This window comes from Cryptotermes secundus, unplaced genomic scaffold (genome assembly GCF_002891405.2).
Source record: "Cryptotermes secundus unplaced genomic scaffold, Csec_1.0 scaffold1395, whole genome shotgun sequence".
In the NCBI taxonomy this organism is placed as follows: Eukaryota; Metazoa; Arthropoda; class Insecta; order Blattodea; family Kalotermitidae; genus Cryptotermes; species Cryptotermes secundus.
The window spans coordinates 45,773-68,555 of record NW_019737101.1 but is presented as its reverse complement, the minus strand read 5'-3'; the positions used below and the strand labels follow the sequence as shown (position 1 = coordinate 68,555).

The 22,783-nt window shown below is 41.8% G+C and overlaps 1 protein-coding gene across 1 annotated transcript in view; it reads right to left on the bottom strand.

Annotated features, from left to right (window-relative positions):
* The window catches only part of LOC111870219 (UPF0489 protein C5orf22 homolog), a 59,423-nt gene extending 37,541 nt beyond the window's left edge, over positions 1 to 21,882 (bottom strand). Inside the window, exons 1-2 of the mRNA XM_023862325.2 lie at positions 21,623 to 21,882; positions 15,097 to 15,242 (exon numbers count right to left, since the gene is read on the bottom strand). Of these exons, the coding sequence (XP_023718093.1) occupies positions 15,097 to 15,242; positions 21,623 to 21,715 (239 nt within the window). The 5' untranslated portion in view covers positions 21,716 to 21,882. The remainder of the gene's footprint in view (positions 1 to 15,096; positions 15,243 to 21,622) is intronic.
* Between the last annotated feature and the right edge of the window lie 901 nt (positions 21,883 to 22,783).

The window sequence follows — 22,783 nt, the reverse complement described above, 5'->3', positions numbered from 1 at the left end:
TAGCGAATAGCTACAGGCTGGACGACAGAGAGACCGGATTCTCCGTTACGTGAATTTTCTCTTCTCGTTATCCAGATCGACTCTGGGACCCACCCAGTCGTGTGTCCAATGGGTACCGGGGGCTCTGTTCCCGGGAGTAAAGCGGCTGGAGCGTGGAGGTGACCACTCACCTCCAACTAGTGCTGAGGTCAAGAAAACGTCGGTCTATACATCAATTCCCCCATACGCCTTCATGGTGCAGTGCTTAATTAGTTAAGCACAGGGACAATTTATCGGTTCAAACATCCACTACTTCGGGAGGAAGAATATATAATCTCCCTCTAACATTACTTATATGTGTATTGTTCCAGGTGCCCGTATCTTCAAATATTGCCTTTAGCTGATGCGAAACTAATGTTCGTTTAAGCAATTTTTGCTTAAAATATGACTTTAAAAGCTTATTTTTTTTTAATAAGGGGGCGAGGCACAGGAGTAGAGGTGTTCACAGCGACGGTTATGGGATATAACGCCGTGTAGTAAGTTGAAAGTCAGCCGACATTTCAGACGAATATGTCGCTTCCATCTTCAGGGATGAAGAATAAGACAAACAAGAAACCAGCGCAAAAAAAAAATGTAAAAAGCAGAGGTCCAACGGAATACGCGGATCCATATCCTATCCCTGCAATGAGACAAGGCGTTTGATTTTGCTTTCTCGCGTCGTTGATACGACACGTTATTTTTCAGTGAGGTACGAAATCCGTTATCACACGAACGCTTACAGTTCGTGAGGCATAAAGCGCCTCTTCTCCACACAACCGACACAATACGCATGCGCCTACCTGCAGTTCCAGTACCCCGAGAACAAAGAATTAGTGAAGACAACCAACGTCTTGATCCCAGATCTCCGTAGAAGTATCGGGCATGGAACACCGACATGCAAACGCCTATGAACATGTAAAATTGTTCCTGTGTTTAACTAATTAAGCACTACGACATGAAGGCGTATGGGGAAATGGATGTATAGATCCACATTTTCTTGACCTTGGCACTAGCTGGAGGTGAGTGGTCAGCTTCACACCCCAGTCGCTTTACCCCCGAGGAAAGAGCCCCCTGTACCCATTGTATCGTAGGTTCGGTGGACCCCAGAGCCGGTCTGGACGACATGGAGAAGTGAGAATTATTGACCCTACAGGGACTCGACCTCTCGGTCGTCCAGCCCGTGGCAAGTCGCTATCCCTGCTCCTATGAACATGTATTTGTTTTAATATTCTTCTTCCATGTGACAGCAGCGCGTTCGCTTACCTGCTTGCTGTCATGCAGTTGGATATGGGTACCACACCCGAATAGCATAGCAGGTGTAACATACATCATTCCCTCGCGACAGCCAGCAGGAAGACGCGTGTACGTGCCTCGAGTGCTTAAACGCTGTTCTTCTTAAGGGCGTTCCTCACACGGGGATAGTTCTGGCAGACGAAAACGTACATCACGAGAAACAGATTCTCAGATCCATGGATCAGAATATTATGTGAGCAACTGATATTTATCTTGGGGTTCAAGGGACCCGGCCCGCCACAGGATGCTATCAGAACCTGAGCCAGTTCAATCCTGTTCGCATATTCACGGTCCATTTGAATATTACGTATGGGCCTTCACGGCCTGTTACAAGGACAGCTTTACCTAAGAGCCCTGTTTATATTTCAAAACACAACGTTTTGAAGGATGGATTCTACCTCCATCTTCAGGTAAAACCTATTCAGTTGGGCCCAAACGATAGAGCTAGTCCTTATCTCCGGACAACTGTACCAGCACCAAGCTAGGGTATACAAGCCAAGCACAGAACAAACCATCTGCGAGAGCTAAGACAAAACGTTAAAATATTAAAAACTCTACACGTATGAGGCCTTGCACCAGAGAACTATCAAGTTAGAAATCATCACTGGAGAGATGAAATTCTCCGTATGGTACCAATATAGAAAAACAAATTTTCCCAACCAATCTACACTGGATGGCGTTGTAGCTTTTAAACTTCTGCTGTGATAACGGGAGTCTGCTTGTGTAAGGATGAAGAATAAAGAATGTGCAATGGGTTCCTCAGGATCTTCCTTCAGGGGCGCATGGAATAAAAAAAAACAGTATGCAGCGCCATCCTTCGACCAAAATTCTGGTCACGAAGTTCCAGCCATTGCACCGCAACAGTAAACTGAGCACAATTCGATCCCAGGTCTGGTCAAGTTGGATTTGTGGTGGACTAAGTGGCGCTGGGGCAGGTTTTCTCCGAGTACTTCGGTTTCCCCTGCCAATCTTCATTCCACCAATTGCTCCACAATCACCCTCACCTATCATCTTGGGCTGGTACAATAGGCCAGAACTGGCCGCAGTACAAGGGACTTAGTCCCGCCCCACTAGCAATTAAAAAAACTGAGCACAGGCAATGTTCAGCGCTTTCCTCCCGAAGGAAGAGCCGTCCAGTATTCATAGAGCATGGAGCTGGGTGGGTTCCAGAGCTGGCCTGTCCTTGACGGGAACTGAACTCCTGACCTTACAGCCAGCCAGCAACAAGCCATTTCCTCTTATAGCAATGACTCTCAAATGTTTAGATGACGCTCGGTGGCAGTATGCATACACAAGGGTGGAGCTGCTAAATTGGCAATTACAAAAACGCAGGTCCGATAGTCTCAAGCGCGTACGAAGTTAATCGAGGAAAAGGATGGCCAGGTCTAGACCAGAACCGTAAAGTTCCACTGCATCCGCATTTGCAATTCGATATTCCTCCAGAAACTCTGGAAACTCGGGTCCACGGGGAGCTAAAAGCAGCCTTAAATAAGAATGCCAAAGAAACTCAGCAGGGAACGGGGAAAGACCAATGAATGAACGTTTGATTCGTCAAACAGAACACCGCCAATCTTTACTACTCCTGCAACTGAAGTTATCGCCAAACGCGTAAGATTTAATGGCAGCTGTGAGTAGCTCGAGAAAAGCGAAATTATATCAGGAGATGTGACTCTGGATTGTGAGTGCCTTATTTTTGTGACTTCGAAGTTTTTGCGCCGTCTAAGTGCAACGTCGTTTACTGTTCCTTTATTGGATACTATTTCACTACGTGTTTCGGCCTAAGTGGCCATCTTCAGGTGCACGTGTTGTGAACAAGGTTACTGCTGTTTACTGCAATGCGGCTTTCTTTTTGTGTATATAAAATTAGGTTATTATTGTTGTTGTTGTTATTATTATTACTATTATGACTCTACAGTCCTTTTCTGGGCCTTGGCTGCGTCTTTAGTTTCTTGATCCTACACACAGTCGGTAGGACTCCTTGGATAGAGGATCAGCCCGTCGCAAGGCATCTACCAATACAAAGAACACAAATACAGAATAAACGCACACAATACAGACATCCATGCCTTAAGTGGGATTCGAGCCCATGCTTCAGACCGAGTGGCCACTGCGATCGGCGTAAAACTGTGTTACAGGGAATAAATAAAAGCAACAAAAATACATTTCGAATATGCGAAAGCTCATTTTCTTTCCAACCACAGAGTCTGCATTCAGTGACTTCAGACATTAAACAGGAGTTGAGGCCTATGTCCACCCGTGGGTCCTTCACAGACGGTTGCTTCAGTACACCACACTAGTGGGGGCCCTCGCTTCAGATACTGGATAATACTGTCACGTGTCCGGGGTTCCGCGACTAATATTAACGGGTTCTGGATTGGAGCTATTAACACCTTGTACAATCTGTCTTAATCACAATCAGTTACAGCGCTACCGCTGATCTACCCACTTCATAAATCACTAGGTCAAGCTACTCGTTTACTGGAAACGGAAATTATCCCTTCAAATCACTACGAAGTCTTCTTGCCATTTCTGGTTCAATCACCTTGGACTGCCGACCCTCCAGAACTCGACCCAATTCTTCGATTCTAATTCTGTAATCCAACTCTCTAATCTGCTTCTAGCTACAAACAGCCTCTCGTTATACAGACTCGGCAAGGACCACGCCAACACGTGTCACGTGTCAGACTGCGTGTTCATTGGCCCGTTACCAGCACTGGGCATGGCGCGGACCACACAAAAAACACTTCTTCCATTATCCTTTCTATTGTTGCGTGCGCGTATTTCGGGCGTTGCCTAGAAATGGGTCTACGCATCACAATACATACTTTGGCACATCCACAATAGTTCCGCTTTACACCGCAGGAATCTGGTTTCCGAGAGCGGTAGTACCTACAGACGTAGAACTAGCAAACCTTACTTAATGTATCAGAGGCGAACACGAAATTATTTAACAGAACTTCAGTTTTCCATTAGCAGACGGTGTGACTCAACCTGGACCGCTTCTGCAGCCAGTGTCGGCTCAAGTCACTCAGTGTCTTTCAGAACCAGGACGCTGCTGTCAAAACTTCACATTTTCCATTAACGGATAACATTTCACGTGACTTAATCTCTCTGAAGGAGGCTTCTTACTGCTTCTTGCTTTAAATAACTGCACAAGTTACAGAGGTCACGTGTATGAGCAGCTGAGAAGTATAAGTGAGTGTGGCCGACCTCGAGGAATTGCCCCCAGAGGTCCTGTTTTCTTCAGTGAGCTATTTGTTGGACGCTACAGTTCGGAGGGAGTCAGTAAACAGGTCACACATGGCAGAAAACATCTGTAATGGATGTAATAAGTTTTCTATGTGCATCACTAGGTTGCAGCACGGCCCAGCTTCATGACAGTTCAGCTAGCGGGGTTGCAAACGGAGGAACATATCTTCTGGAACTGTTAAACTGTACGAGGACCAAAGGACAACAGTGATCGACGTTCTGGGAACAGCAACAAAGAATACCCAAAGTCAGTTATAGAGCTCTTGAGGCTAGAAGAAAAAAGATTTCTGCAAAGCGTCTGTTACTTCATAAACAGCATTCCTATATTTACATAAAATAGATAAGTAAGAAAAGTAAAAGAAGTAATTGTACTGATCATTAACAGTAACTCTCAGATTTAAGTTAAAATCTACATTAAGAATCGCTGATGTACCGCTATCATAGAATAAGATGTTTATAAGAATGTGCTACAGAAGGCCGGATGGGCATTGCCTAGGCCTTTTTTTGTATTTACAATATTTTTTCTACAATAAAAAATTAGTTAGCGGGCCGGGAGGGCATTGTCTAGCCATTTTTGTATATACATGCAATTTTTAAATAAAAAAGTCTAGTACCCGACGTGCATGCGCATGTTCAGAAGCTGGTTTCAGTAGTCAAAATTGTGATCGTCCTTGAAGAGTATAATACCGAAGAGCAGCGTTCTGTTGTGCGGGTTTTGTGGGCAAAACAACTCAATGTAAGGGATATTCATAAATAAACGCTTCCTGTTTACGGTGGGAAGTGTCTGTCGCGTAAAGCGGTTAACACCTGGAGCGATAAATTCTTTCACAGATGTTCAAAGTCGCAAAAGATGAAACGGAAGTGCGGAAGTGGCTGAGACAAGAGTCAAAAGACTTCTCTGCTGCGGGTTTCGGCGCACTTGCAAAGCGATGGGACAAGTGTATCAATGTTGGAAGAGGATATGTAGAGAAATAAATGTTTTTTCTAGGTTAGAGTATCACACGTTTTACGTTTTACGCCCGTTTGTGATCAATTTACTGACTCTCCCTCGTACACGTATATAGCGCCGAATGGTGTAGGATTATGAATGATTGTTTGGAAGGAAAGATTCGTAGCCCAATCGAGGCATTATCCCGGTCTGAAGGGACTGAGTTAAATCACGGAACACCTCAGTCAGGATCTTGCTCTGCTCCTTCCAACAACTTTCATAGTTACAGGAAAAATTTCGTGTGCCATGATCTGGGTAAAACTCAACAGGAGCCGGACTTTGCACCTTCCAGTTAAGCATCATGAACTGACATCTGATGGCGACAAACAAACCTACAGAAAATCATACGTTTCCTATACCCTTAATCACTGTATAATATTATACTTTTTTTTTATAAAGGTATAATATAAACAGTCGCTACACGGCGGATGGTACACTGGATTCGAACCAAGAGCGTCCTGAATAAGAGTGAAGGATGTTACCACTAAGCCAACCCGTTCAGGAAGTGGTCTAATGGTTACAGTACCAAGCTAATATTAAAAATATCCCGGTTCGGTGCCAACTGTCTCTTCTGATATCATGGTAAAGTACTCGATAACAAATATGTTGGTAAAACAAGAACCGACATAGGGACAGAGCGAACTCATGAAACGTCGTACCATCAAACATGGGTCTACCTCAGGAAACTGGAACCGTGTAGCTCATCAAACACAGGTCCACCTCAGGAAACTGGACCTGCCTCATGCAATCAAACAAGGGTGCACCTCAGGAAACGGGAACCGTGTAGCGCATCAAACATGGGTCTACCTCAGGAAGCGGGCAACGTGTCGCAAAATCAAACACAGTTCCACCTCAAGAAACGAGCATTACCTCATGCAATCAAACACTGGCCTTCTTCAGGAAGGGGGAACCAAGTCGCGCATCAAACAAAGGTCCACCTCAGGAAATGGGCACTGTCCCACGCAATCAAACACGGGTCTACCTCAGGAAATAGGCACTGTCCCATGCAATCAAACAAGGGTGTACCTCAGGAAACGGGAACCGTGTAGCGCATCAAACACGGGTCTACCTCAGGAAATGGGAACTGTCCCATGCAATCAAACACGGATGTACCTCAGGAAACGGGAACAGCGTAGCGCATCAAACACGGGTCTACCTCAGGAAATGGGCACTGCCCCATGCAATCAAACACGGATGTACCTCAGGAAACGGAAACAGCGTAGCGCATCAAACACGGGTCTACCTCAGGAAATGGGCAATGTTTCGCGCATCAAACGCGGGCACTGTGTCGTGCACTCAAACACGGGTCTAGCTCAGGAAATGGGCACTGTCCCATGCAATCAAACACGGATGTACCTCAGGAAATGGGAACAGCGTAGCGCAGCAAACACGGGTCTACCCCAGGAAATGGGCAATGTTTCGCGCATCAAACGTGGGCACTGTGTCGTGCACTCAAACACGGGTCTACCTGAGGAAACTGGCAGTGTGTCGTGTAATAAGATATTACGCACTCGTGCCACACAAACTTTCAAATACGCTCTTGTAGTTTTGCGTCCTGTTTCTGGTGATTTCAAATAAAAATGGTGGGGTTAATGTCACGCAAACAAATTTAAATTTAATACGCGTAAGCACATTATTAGTTTTCAATGTTTAATGTTCGTATAGTATTAAGTCGGATCCCATCTAGTTTAAGCAATAAATTATGAAAAGTATAGACCTACTAGCACTGTGCTCTTATAGAATTCAGCAATCAATTCTACATACGTGTATTTCTCAAGTCTCACTTAATGATGGCATATCTGGGCCGTAGTAAACAAAAAAAAAAGACTCCGTGGCTTGTATTCCGCAAGCGAACTATATCGACCGAGCGACCGCCGCTTGTCGACAAAGTTAGTGCCAACTTTTGCGTATAAAGGGTGTCACGTGGTCAGCGCAACGGATGGGACAAGTGCCTCAATGTACAGAAATAAAACATTTTTCAAATCAGTACTCTTATTTGTTCAAGTTCTATATCCACTTGCAACTTACTTATTGACTTACCCTCATACTTATTGTGAAAGTCTACAGCCAAACTATATGACAAACAGAACCCGACTGCTAGTAAGACGTTGTACACTCCTCACTGCAGTAGTGAGGTACATTTCAACAGGGAATGCAGGTATGAAGGAAAATAAGTTAATATATTTTCCTGAAATATACATCCAACATCTGTACAGTTACTATCATCATTATATATATTTCCTAATCTTAGTTCAAAACAAGAGAGATGTTGACTCTGCATTAATATCCATTTTTGGATGATAACTTTCGGTTCACATTCACTGTTCACATTACTTGCCTGTGCATGAACTGGTCACAATATCCAACCCTACCGCAGAACCTACATAACAACAGATATCAATGCAACAATGAATGTGTAGTGTATTCAATTAATCTATGTTTTGTGCACATGAGTTCACAAAACCGCCCCTGATATTTATAAGGGTACAACATTAAACACTCAACAACTTTAATACTGAAGCGAAATATCACACATCCACCTCCTGTCATCACACATTCCTTACCCAAGATCTGTATTGATGTTATCCTCCATTTCCTTTTTACATCCTCATAACTGCCATAAGCCACTGGCTCCGAGATCTCATTTTCTGACACTACTAGGCAACAAGTCTAAAGTACAGAAATCTAGGTTACGTAAAGCTGAATTCTGCCTTCAAAACATTAACTCACAAACATGATTTTCATTTTTGTTTTCTCACAATGAAAATTAACTTACTTGGTCTCTAGAAGACAAAATTTTGTAATTTAGGATTTATACCTGTAAAGGCTGTGCGTGTTGATGGGACGGGGCATGGATTTCACAGCTGTGTGGTGCATACAGTGGCCAGTTTACTAGTCATCCTATGACCGTTTAAGTTGATGGCTCAAACAGAATCAGAAAGATCAAAGAAAAAAGCCAACTCTAGACTTATCACATCTAAAAATACATATACCTACCTAAAAGGAAAAAAAAATGTTTGACATTACATAAAAATTAGAACTTCAATTTAAATAAACTGTAAACACTGACAATGACTAAAGTCCATAGAAAATTCCCTAAGCTACTATTCTGCCAACTTTTACTTTTCAATCAGAGTAACCAATCAATCATCCACTACTGCTGCCACCATAACAACCATCCTTCTGGGTTTACATTACTCTTAAACCAACATCCACTCTCACTATTCTGCTAACACAAAAAAACTGACTTCACATCCTCTTCCAGCATTCAGATTTTCTACTTTGTATGCTCATCATGAATTATCCAATCCCAGGTTGTGTGTTACGGTATTGTCATGTAGTATATGTGTGTGACTACAGACGAGATTTTGGATAATTGGATTTACTGACAACTTACAGGTTGCAACTACAAATAACTATAACATTATCAGTGATCTCCACACTTTACAAGCCTCTTCCAGCCTGCAGTGTCTTCATTAGACGTTTCCTGGTAACGGCTCCTAACAATGGCTATTCTTCTGCATCCATGTTAAAGTCCTCTCTGAACAGTGGCTCCCTTCCAACTGAAATATTCTTGCTTCAGACTCCTGCACAGAACTGATTTGGTTGCCCCAGTTGTCTTCCTTATAATCCCTGGGCACGAACTGAGTAGAAAACACCATTACGAACAGTATCTCTATTGCTGTGGGAATTTGTTCACCGAGCCGTTGCCTAGAAACGGCTCTGGTATATTAGGTTATCTCATGGTCACTGCATAGTAACGGCTCTACATGCTACAGTATTCTTTTGCCAGCATAAAATAAGTGAACAAAAAAATTCATTACATTTCAAACTCTTATATTTTCAAAATGTTCATACAGCAAATGAAGTATTTATAGTTTGTGTTTGTTTCAGTAATTCCTGTTACATACAAGTGTTGCTGTATTGCTAACGTTACTAACCTTCCTATTATGCAGAGAACTACATAGACAAATGCTACAAATGTCAAGATGAGAGAAGATGGGTCTCACCCAACTGGATGCCACAGTGTAACAGGCATAAACTCACTTCTCACCTGGCAGTGATAATCAATATCACTCATTCAGTCTAAAAGAAACTAATTTGGCTTCTGTCAGTACTGAAATCTATAAGACACTACTAGACATAAGCATGAATGCCACAGTTCTTCAGAGTGTAGACTCTAATATCAAGCCAACAAAAGGATTGCCTGCAAGCAATTATTCAGAAGACGTGAAAAGGAGTTCTCATTCATGATTGCTAATTGACACATAGAAGTTACTGAAGTGAAAAAGACTGCTCTGAATGCGGTTTCTTTAGAACAAATGATGTTGATAATGTCCCACATGATGCTGCTGGTATTCTCAGTTTATGCAAGTTATTAGACCCAGTTTGTACCTGTCTTTCACGCCTTTGATTAGATCCAGCCACTTCCGTTCCTAAGAACCACACCTTGAATCACATGTGCAAGCAGAGGTAAAAAAAAACTCCATACATTCTTAACCCTGGAACTAAATGGACATGAATGGTAAGCTTCACATTATCGCAACTTTATGTTCAGTGAAAGAACTCCAAGCACCCATTCTTACTTATCACTAAATTCTGGTCCTAAACATGTTTCTTTTTTGCTACTTACAATTTGGCCCTGTATGATGATGAAAAGATATATATAAAAAAAAAACTCTGTGGCTCGGAACGCAAGCAAACTATACCGACTGAGTGACCGCCGCTTGTCAGCAAAGTTAGTGCCAACTTTAGCTGATAGAGGGTGTCACGTGGTCAGCGCAACAGATACCCATGACCGTTGATCTCAGTTTTCTAGACCGGAGCCGCTATTTCTCTGAAACAGCTCCTCAATTATCCTCACGAAATTGAGCTGACCCCATTCTAGAACCACTACTTCTCAGAAAATCTGGTAGCACCAGGAATCTAACCCGGGCCTCTGGATCTGTAGGCAGGAACTCTGATCACTAGACCACAGAGGCATAAAAATTAAAGTTGCCCATGTGCTTAATTAATTAAGCACCACACCATATAAATAAATATGGGAATGGAGATATAGCTCCAGTATTCTTGACCCGGGCACTAGATGGAGGTGAGGAGTCAGCTTCACGCCCTGGCCTATTTAACCCAAGGCAAAGTGCTCCTGGTACCCATCTAACAAGGGGCTGGGTGGGCTCCTGAGCCGATCTAGATGCTGTGCTGAAAAGAAAAATCTCTTGTCCCTGCCAAGAATCGAAACCCGGCCATCCGGCCCAGTGACAATAGCTATGCTGATCAGACTATTGAGCTCCCTACTACATAGGTCCTATACACACCAAAAGATAACTTACATGCACTAAACAGTAAATGTGTGTGACTGTCTACTGATGGAATGAGCTCCTTCATGCATTATACCTTATATGGAAGGAAACAGCGAGGCAGGAAATTTTCATACAGTCGATTATACGAGGGTTGGAACTTCCAGCCGCACTATGGCTCTGGGATCGACTCAGCCTCTAACAGAAATGAGTACCAGGAATCTTCCTGGGGGTAAAGGACAGTCGGCGTGTAAGGCTGGATAACCTCACTGCCATCTGTGAGCTGATTGTCTAGAAAATGTAGGAGCCTCAACGTCTCACAAACCCATGGCCATACAGAGCCCGTTACAGAGATGGGGAACCAGGATAGCTCAAGGTGTAGCAGCTGGCTACAGGCTGGACAACTGAAGGGTCGAAGTCTGAGTCACAGTAGGAACACAAATTCTCTTCTCAATGTCGCCCAGATCGGCTCTGGGCCCACCCGGCCTCCTATACAGTATGTACTGGAGGCTCTTTCCTCAGGGGTAAAGCAGCCGTGGTGTGAAGCTGACCACTCCAACCAGAGCTGAGGTCAAGAAAATGTGGATCTAATCATCCACTCCCCTATACCTCTTCATGGCATAGTGCTTAATTAGCTAAGCACAGGGATAACTCAACCTTTTTTACCTTTTACCTTTACAGAAATAATAATATCTACAGAGTACGGTATTTTGGAATGCAGGGCCATGTAGTTTGGAGAAGGTGCAACATGTCACAGATCAATCTACATAGGGCCGAAGAGTAAGTCAAAGAGCCACTGCCATGAAATTGCCAAACCACAATAGATAATTTGTGTTCAAATACATGTATATTAATGCAAGTTTTCAGATTTCTATGACTCACTTTCCCATTACTAATATGTATGTGATCCTCCAGATATTTCTTGGGATGGTACTGGGAAACTCTCTGCATCCTGCAAGAACTCAACAGAAGTAACCAACATTCTGCAGGCTGTGCAGGCTGGACCTCAGCACATCATTGCTGGCTTTGATGTCATCTCACTCTTCAGCATGGTGTCGACTGCAGAGATTTTCTACCTCCGAAGTCGACCCCTTGATGAAGATGTCATGAGACTTTCACCATGCCTTGACTTCTTCCCTCTTAAGTTCTACAGACACACTGATGAAGTGACATTGGGTTCACCACTATCTGTTGTGATAACACATCAGGTATTGAAGTGGGTGAAGGAAGGGGTGTGGATGGATGAATGGATGGATGGATGGCCAACTTACAGTTGATCCAAGCATTCAGACCACTGCTGGAGCCACTACGCAACCATGACCTTGTTATGGCCCTTCAAAGAGCCCTAACTGTAATGCTAGGGCCAGAACCATTTTAACCAAGGTCCTCTTTATATCTATCAGCTATAATGCTGCAGAGCTGAAGATCTGTTCTATGTCTGGCCAGAGCTAGACATATATCTTGCATATATTTCCTGCATATGGCACTTCCCAAGAGGTCCATGACATGTAGGCACCACCTCAACACACACAAGGCCAGGCAGCAACCCTGCTACCAGTCTACACTGTTTCCTGGTAAGGCCAGTGCTGAGACATTTTATCCAAAGGCCTTATGGTAGCAGGAGACCCACCAGCTAAGCCCTTGAATACAGGGAAAAGAAGACGCCGAGACCTCCTCAGTGAGGTGCCTGGATATGTCTCACCTCATTCCAGTGAAGCTAGACAGTTGCTCAAAATCTTCAGCGACCACTACAGTAGCTATGGAAATATAATGTCACTGTCCACAGAGCCCCACATGTGGGAAGAAGGCTCTAGATACAATGGAAGGTCGGTATGTATCCCTGAGGGCTATGGAAGCCTCAGCACAGTAACTCACAGAGCACCACTGCTTCCAGGGACCCCCACTTTGGAACAGGTAGGGTGTCTCTGCCCCCTTCTCCTGTGATTGCCAGCTTCTTCATGGGGAGCTCTGAGGGGACTGCACTTGACAGGGCTGCCCATAAGACATCTGGTAATTATGTTATGTGGATATACCTTCATTATCTGGCCCCATGAACCACAGAGGCTGCAGGGTTTCTTGCACAACTTTAGTAGTATTCACAGGAACATCAAGTTCACCATGGAGATGTAAACAGATGGCCATCTTCTCTTCCTTGAAACTGACAAGCACAATAGATCTGATTGCTTGCTGGGTCTTGCAGAGCTGCAGAAACCCAACACACCACTCTCTCTATCTAAACTCTGACCACCACTGCTGTCTCAGCAACAGCTACAGCGACTGACAGATTAGCCAGGTTGTCAATCCAAATGAGAGAGGATCCTGCCTCAGTCAACCTTCTGCCCTAGCAGGGTGATGTCTGGCCTCAACATGAAGTGTACTGGCCTCCCACTGAGGAAGATTTCTAATCTACTTCGGCTTGTGGGGGATGACCTGGGACTGAAGACACTGGACATATACAGCATTGCCTGCGAGTGCGGTCAGAACTACAGTGGACAGACCCGCCATTCCACTGACACCAGGGTGAAGCAGAATCTCTTATCATCTGGATAGTCGGCTGTGGTACAGCAACACAGCACTCACCTGGAACAGTGCGGCCAGCTCCAGAAACCAGCTCCCTATTCACGAAATCCTGACATATAATCACATCATCAAGAAGGTGACAGAGAAGAGCTCCATCAATAACACAAGCTGGGGCAGTTCCATCTACACAACTACAGTATATATTTATGCATTATAGGTATACGTTTTGGCCATACAGGCCATCTTCAGGCAATTCATACATTCATTACTGCTTCCTACAAATATGCACATTGGCCAATGTTTACACTACAACACGCTGTCTGGATTAGTTAAAATGCAGTGAGAAAGAAAGAGATATTGGATAGAATAGGGATATATGAACATGAGGGGATAGATATGGATCTGATCATTCTCTTTTGCATTGTGACGTGTGTGTTGCATGCTGTATCATGGTTTATTTCAAGTCTTGATAGTACTAGTATACCCCCTACTGTTAAGAGTCTTGGACATGTGTGTTAAGGCCGTAATCTTGTGAGCTGCATGGTGGTCTGTCTAGAGCTGGTCTTGATAATCTTCTTTGCTGTGGCAGTCTGTACAGAACAACAGTCCAGGGAAGATGATCTTTGCCTGAGTAAGTCACAGAAACTGATCATTTAGTCCCCAAAGGAACACAGGTACCCCCTTGTGTAAGAATAAGCTGTAACTTGAGGTTTCTATGCAGGATCACAGTGGCTGCATGATGTAAGGCAAGAACTGTCCTCTCCTGGTCGAGCACTGGGGTTCTGGGATCAAATCCCTCTCAAGGCATGGATGTCTGTATACATGTATTCTGTGTTTGTGCTGTCCTGTGTGCAGGTAGAAGCCTTCTGACAGGCTGATCCCCTGTCCAAGGAGTCCTACCAACAGTGTATAGGATTACAAAACTTAAAAAGGGTCCAGGGTCCAACAAAGTGCTGTAGAGCCATTAATGAATTGATGAGGTTCTATAACCTGACCCTCTGGAAATATTCCTTTTATGGCTTCCCTTCTACCTACACAGTTTTTCTCCATGTCTTTCCACTACAGTCTTTTTTCAACTTTACTTTCATATTATTTTACATTTTTTTTTATTTTGATCCTCATTCTATCTTATGTTATTTATTTTTACCTGTTTTAATTTCAGATTTATTTTGTCTCCACACCTGCTTTCCAGTCCACCCCTTTCACTTTTTATTTTATACTTATTTTATTAGTTGACTTTACCTCAATTTAATGTAAGGTTATTTAATTTTATTTTGGGTCTTTACTTTCTTCACTTTCTTTAGATTTTAACTTTCACCCCTCTTCTTATCAGAAAGACCATCTCTCCTTAGGGTCACAGGTTCCCACTCAAATTAATTCACTCTTAGCACCAGTCCCTTTCCTCCCTTCCCTATATATCACAGACTATTTTTCCCATACAGGTCATAATTCTACCATGAAGATGAAGCCCATGAGTTCCTCAAAAACGTATCTGCCAAACTACACGGCGTCACATCCTAGAAGAAAGTTATCTTCATTGCCTCTGATGTGAGAACCCCAAACCTCACAGCAGTTACAACCTTACAACAATGACATCTGGTCCCAAATGACTGCAGCATTACCATTCAAGGTAAGTATCTCACATACAGTCACAATTACAACATACAACATATACACTTTGGTAAGTGCATCTGTGTGGCAAATCCAATGCTAACAAGAAAGCATACAGACCTGAACAGTTCGTGCTTGTCCCAGACAGTGTCGGCCGGCATGCCTTTTGGAATAAGCATGTCAGGATGTGAGTCGAGGTGTATTATGGTATTTCCTTCCAAGGGAAGATGTTTCGATCCCATGCATCGGTAAATGAATGGTAGCACCTACGAGAAACAAGAACATTTCTTAGCATAATATGAGAATTTTTTTATTGCTAGTGGGGCGTGCCTAAGTCCCTTGTACTGCGGCCACCTCTGGCCTATTGTACCAGCCCCAGATGATAGGGGAGGGTGATTTTGGAGCAACTGGTGAAATGAAGGTTGGCAGGGGAAACTGAAGTACTTGGAGAAAACCTGACCCACCACCACTTTGTCCACAAATCCCACTTGACCAGACCCGGAATCGAACCCGGGCCACCACGGTGGGAAGCCAGCGACTAACCGCTTGAGCTATGGCGTGGCCATAATATGAGTAAATAATGTTTGAAATGGGCTGGATACTAGCTTTCTTCAAAGACCCAGCTTAGAGGACCAGTTACTGCTTTTTCACGTCTGACTTGCCTGGTGCCTCGAGCATGGCTTGCAGAAACACTCTCATCACAGTGACAGTTCACAGAGCTAAACTTTCAGTTCCTGAAGAGCACAGATGAAAAAGATTCAAAATCTGACATAATCTGTTAATTAAAAATAAATATTCACAAAATAAGAAAGCGAAGGACAATGACATTAAGTTTTAAATAAAGAGACTGGTTCAGATCTAGTGAACTTTAACGGTCTGAGACAATGGCCTGTCAAAATGCAAGTAAATGTTCCACATGATTGTCTTCTGCCAATGAAAATATTAGATGACAACTTTATTTTGGTTTGGGAACTTGCAAAAATAATTTCCCCTAGATGTATTAAGGATTTGATGTTCAGTTTTTGTGGCTAAGCTATTTTGTTTGGTTAACTTCGCAAAAATAATTTATCCTATATGTATTACAGATTTCATGTTCAGTTTTCATGGCTAAGTACACTCACTGAAGACTTTCAATACTGGATTACTGCACTTCTGACAAGCATTCTCATCAGCAAAACACTAGGGTGGAAATGGTTTTTGAGAACAAAGCAGAAACTTGATCCAAAGGACTCAGGGCACCAGATAAGCATGAAGGAACAACTAACACACATTACAACACAAACACTGCAAAGTAGGTTCACACAGCAAATAAAACAAATAAAACTATTCCTGTAACAGGCTGCAGAGGTCCATAGGATTGTGAGATGTCAAGGCTCCCATATTTTCTAGACAATCAGCTCACAGATGGCAATGAGCCTGTCGGCCTTATACACTGGCCACCCTTTACCCCCAGGCAGATTCCTGGTACTCATTTGTTATGGGCTGAGTCAACCCAGAGGCCATACTGTGGCTGGAAGGATTAGGTCAAATGAAAATTTACAAAACTTCAGTGGGAATCGAAACCATGACCTTCCATCCATTATATGTATACAGTGGCCATATTGTAGTGCACACAATTTCACCTGTCACTTCACAACATGTTTCGGCAACACAGTGCCATCATCAGGTGTCCCAACTACGTCAATCTATTGCATTGCCTGCCTTCATATGTTTTCACCAACCATTTAAAAAATATTTAAAAAGTCCGTGTTTGTCAACTTTGATAAATTTACACTCGCTAAAACTTGTTATTTGTCTTAATTAAAACTTGTATGTGGTTCGTTCACTACGGGGTTGTTTTTCTTATTTTCTGTGTAAACCGCGTCTTGTGATGTGTGTTCCCTTCTTAGCTGCGACTGTTGTCACAGCTAAGTTTTAGCGAGTGTAAATTTATCAAAGTTGACAAACACAGACTTTTTAAATATTTTTTAAATGGTTGGTGAAAACATATGAAGGCAGGCAATGCAATAGATTGACGTAGTTGGGACACCTGATGATGGCACTGTGTTGCCGAAACATGTTGTGAAGTGACAGGTGAAATTGTGTGCACTACAAGACGGCCACTGTATACATATAATGGATGAAAATCAGTGCAACAGGACGCTAAAATATAACATCATGACCTTCCAGCTTGTAGCATAGTGCCTCAACTAACTACTCTACTTTGTGTCCCTCACACAGTAATTAATTGTGCTAAAATAAAAGGATTCTGGAACTAAGAAGGCAGCATTCACTCATGGGTGCGCTCATTTACACTTCTATAATGGGAGGCTACATACAGGAGAGCTAAGATCTCCGTTACTGTAGCAGGCTCTGCCACTTTTCCCCCATCACTACATCCGCAATTCAGGCACTGTCCTATCTAACAGGTAACTGCCTGAGGTTCTCTCCCCAGCCACACATCTAACATAGCAAAATATAGTATGTAACATTCTAAACAAAGCATACAGAGAAATGAAATGTAATGCACTATGAAATAAGATTGTCTAAAATGAAAATAGTGCAGCACAATAATGACCTTGTAAAGATAAGATGGTTGACAAAGAAACTTTATTTACTTAATTTAATAATAAGGCAGTACTATATGGAAATCTCTGTTAGTAAAATGAAAACATTTGTTTCTAAAGCAGGGGTGGGTAAGTAATTTAGCTAATAGGCCATGTTGCTAGATAAGGCGGTCTTTAAGGGCCACACATGTATATCAATGTAAAACTGTAAATGTTCAATTCATGTCTCCCACTTACATACTAAGGAAATTAAAAGTATAAGTTTAACATGAGTTAAGAAATGTTAACCTCAACAAAAGAAGAAAAAAAAGTCCAAAGTGTTCATTTTCTTAACATTAATTCAACCCTAGGGTAAAACGGACTATCAACATTTTACATATTAATGTATTTACACAGCAGTATCAAGTGTCAACATCACTTCCTTGGCACAGCTGAAAAAAGTAAGCCACCTGAGTGTCCCAGAACTCTAACTTTTCATGAATTTTAATCACCTAAATTACAACATATTTACATGCCATCAAATTTCATGTAAATTTTGAACTGTGCAAATCTCCTTAAAGTATCCTTTTCTTCAAAATTAGAATATTAGATCCATTATATGTATACAGTGGCCGTCTTGTAGTGCACTCAATTTCACCTGTCACATCACAACATGATTACAACACTCGCAGCTATGAAGGGAACACACATCACAAGACGCGGTTTACACAAAAAATAAGAAAAACGACCCCGTAGTGAACGAACCACATGCAAGTTTTAATTAAGACAAATAAGATGAATTATCTTAACAAGTTTTAGCGAGTGTAAATTTATCATAATTGACAAATACGGACTTTTTAAATACTTTTTAAATGGTGTTGTGAAAATATATGAGGGCAGGCAATGCAATAGATTGACGTAATTGGGACACCTGATGATGGCACTATGTTGCCAAAACATGTTGTGAAGTGACAGGTGAAATTGAGTGCACTACAAGACGGCCACTGTATACATATAATGGATGAAAATCAGTGCAACAGGACGCTAAAATATAACATTAGAATATTATATTATTTAACTTCTTGTACATCTACATTCACATTAAAAGACCTCATCCTTTTCTATAATTGCTAATTAATCTTTTATGAGATTTCCTAAAACACACAAACATTTTCTTCACTCATAAAATTTATACAAAAATGATATTCACATTGCTCTTTAACTAAAACCTTTAGTTCGTTTCACAGTCGCTGAACTTCAGAGGAATTCACAGAACACTAACTATAAACTCTTTTGAAATCTGTGTGCTTTAATTATCATAACAGACGAAAGTACCCAGTGAAGACAGTTACATCTGTCTGGAAGTGACCAAGGGGATGTTGGAAAAAGGATTTTAATGTTTCACCCATAAATAATAGAGGAATAAGACTATACAGAGCATTATGTGTAACTCAGCAACATAGAAGTCTATAAACCGGGCTTTAATGACAGTGTTCAGAAGACACAACTTTGTTCAGTTTTATAAAACTGGTAAAGCATGAATATCTGCAAAGTGCACACAGCTTGCCACAGAATGCTACTACTCCACTTCTAATTCCTCTACCACGACACCACCTGGCTCTTCAGTCATAATAAACCGCTGTCACAGTATAGAGATTGTGAAGAAATGCAGCTGTAATTTGGAGGTCTGTGCTCATCTGCATTTTTTCAGCTGTTCGTTCTGGGTATGGATGACTTAAAGAACACTAATGTAAGTTACAGCGGAGAGGTCCAAATCTCCCACTCTCTTATTGTAAGGTAAAGTTGCTCTTGTGCTTAATTAACAAGGACTACACTATGCCTGATGGCAAAGAAAAATATTCACGTAATATAATACAGTAGAAAATATTATTACTAAGAGACGAAAATGTTGGGAGACATCTAATAATATTTCAGAGGCTTATTTTCAGTTTCAATGGTACACATTTGGAGTACAATGGGACAGTACATCAGCTATTCATAGACTTCAAGAAATCCTATGATTCAGTTTAGAGGGAAGTATTCTACAATATTCTGATAGAGTTTGGGGTACCCATGAAACTAGTTAGGCTGATTAAAATGTGTTTAAACGAAGTGTGTAGTAAAGTCCATGTAGGTAAACATTTGTCTGATGAATTTCCTATCGAGAATGGAGATTCTTTATCACCACTCCTTTTCAACTTTGCTTTAGAATAAGCCATTAGAAAGGTCCAGGAAAACCAGGTGGGGCTGAAATTAAACAGGACACATCAGCTGTTGGTCTATGCTGATGTGAATCAACTGGGTGATAACATAGACACCATAAAGGAAAACACAGAAACTTTAATTGATGCTTGTAGGCAAGTTGATCTAGAAGTAAACGCAGAGAAAACTAAGTATATGTTGCTGTCTCATCACCAAAATGCAGGGCAAAATCATGACATAAAGATAGGTAACGCATGTTTTGAAAATGTGGCACAGTTCAGACATTGGGGAACAACTATAACAAATCGAAACTGATTCAGGTGGAAATTAAGAGGAGATTAAACCCGGGTAATGCTTGCTACCATTCAGTCCAGAACCTTTTGTCTTCTTGTCTGCTGTATAAAAACATGTACATTAGAATATGCAAAACTATAATTTTGCGTGTGGTTCTGTATTGGTGTGAAAATTTGTCTCTGATGTTAAGGCAGGAACATAGACTGAGGGTGTCTGAGAACAGGGTGTTGAGGAGAATATTTGGACTGAAGAGAGATGAAGTGACAGGAGGTTGGAGAAAACTGCATAATGAGAAGCTTCATAACTTGTGCTCGTCTGCAAGTATAATTAGAATGATCAAGTCAAGGAGGATGAGGTGGGCAGGGCATGTAGCATGAATGGGAGAGAAGAGGAATGCATAAAGGATATTGGTGGAAAAGCCAGAAGGAAAGAACCACTGGGAAGACCAAGGCATAGGTGGGTAGACAATATTAAAATGGAGCTTAGAGATAGGATGGGATGGTATGGATTGGATTGATCTGGCTCTGGATAAGGACCAGTGGAGGGCTTTTGTGAACACGGTAATGAACCTTCGGGTTCCATAAAATTCTGGGAAGATCCTGAGTGGCTGCACAATTAGTGGCTTCTCAAGAAGGGCTCAGCTCCATGAATGAACAATGGTACATATTTGTTCACCACAACGTAATAACTGTCAAAACACAATTAATATGATACAGTTCATCCATTCTGTATACTGTTTGCGACACGTCAGTATAAAAACTGTATCCAAATTTGTTAATAAACATTACCTATACAGACATTAAGTTCTGGCTGATGTATCTTTCTTTCATTCTTTATGTACCAAAGTGAAGCTAAAATTCTTATTCTGCTCACCGTGCAGTTACGTTAGACTCGTATGTCGTATGAATAACATAGAGAGAGAGTGTGTGTGCGTGTGTTACTTTACGACTGGCTGTTTACCGCCAATCCGTTCGTCTTGGCATCAAGCCCTCTGAGAGTCACGACCAATATTTTTTATCTCGTAGTCCTCATGTAACATCCTCTCTGACGAGAGGATGGGTCTGTCGTTTACAATTGCTTCTGGTCCTCGCCAGCGCAGTCATTCTTAAGTCCGAGTCCCGTGGGACTCACGACCACATTTTACTGTCTCAGATTCGATACTCCCCCCACCAGGAGGGCCATGTCACTGTAGTTATATCCCCCGGGAACAGGGTGACCCAGGTATACTTCCAGGCACTGGGTTCCCTTTTCGTCGCCTCCTACCACTCGCAGGATCGCGCGGGTTTACGGTGGAGATATTCGACCCCACCTCCACACGGGATATGAATAACAATTTCGCCTAAGATATATTATATATAAAAGATGAAGTACTGTTTACATATATGTAAAATTAAACTGAACTGAGCTGCGTATGTACCACAGTATTCATAACCTATAACAGACGTTTCTACAACAAGTGTCACTTTCTTTACGTACGTTTTCGTACCAATTTGAATGTCAATATCAACCACGTGGTCTCCAAGCATACGAGAAAAGAGAACTGAAAATATCCAGTAACCTAAATGGGTCTTATATAGATACTTATATATAAGTAACCTATAATTAAATTTTAAATGGGTGAATACCTCATTATGATTTTCTGCAACAAATATGGGAAGTTCTTTGAATTTCTTTAGTGGAACCGCAATTTCGGAAGACGTTCCTGCCACCGCCGTCATCGCGCACGTGATCAATACACTAGTCGGAACGAATTATTATAAACACGAAAAACAAGGAACGAAAACTAAACACACGAATAAAATCCGTACGGAAATTTGTTGTAATACAAACGCATTAAACGACGACTTATAAAATTGTAAGACACGAAAACAACCACACAACTGCACACGCACCACCACAGGAAGCACTCTCTGGATCAAATATTTCACACCAGAGTGTGCTGTTGAGTAGACGCAACTACTAGTCTCATCTGTTGACAAAGACAAGTACTACAAATAGTCCAGCAGCACTCAAAATAAAGGAGGGAATATCTCCTAGTTATTTTAAGGGAACACAGTTTTTTTTTGGCGCTGAAAATTGAAAGGAGTTTATTTCTTAAGCGACTTAAAAGACCAAAATTTTTTCCCCAAAGAAATTATATTTCAACTCGGCGCTCTCCTCCATCTAGGTCCAAGGTAAAGAATGGTGGAGCTATACCTCAAGTCCCTCACACATCTTCATGCCATAATGTTTAATTAATTAAGCACAGCTACAAGTTTACCTTTACCCATTATTCTATAATGTATTCACCCAAAATCGTCAGCATCTCATACAGAAACTATTGCAGGAACAACAGAATTCAACTTGAGTTGTGTATTGTAACTTAGTCATCATGGGTGAGCTGTACTGAGAAAATGTATGTGTACATATCATATCTTATCAGTCCGGCATACTTATAACAAGACATCACTAACACTCAAGTCTCTCAGGCTTTCAGAATGAAATTAATACATTAATATAAATGATCTCCCCACAATTTTCAATGATTCAGTTAAATCAGTATTGTATGCAGATGATACAAGCTTAGTCATTAGCAGTTGGAATAATAGCCAGTATAGTAAAGATGTTAATACCTCTTTCACTTGTCTTAATGAGTGGTTTAGTACAAACAGGTTGACCTTAAATTTTAATAAAACTAAACATGTTCAATTTGAGACAAAGCCTAGAACGAATAATGTAACTTCTATTCGATATTGTAATAATGGGATTTTAAATGATATAAACATGAAATTTTTGGGGATTGTTAT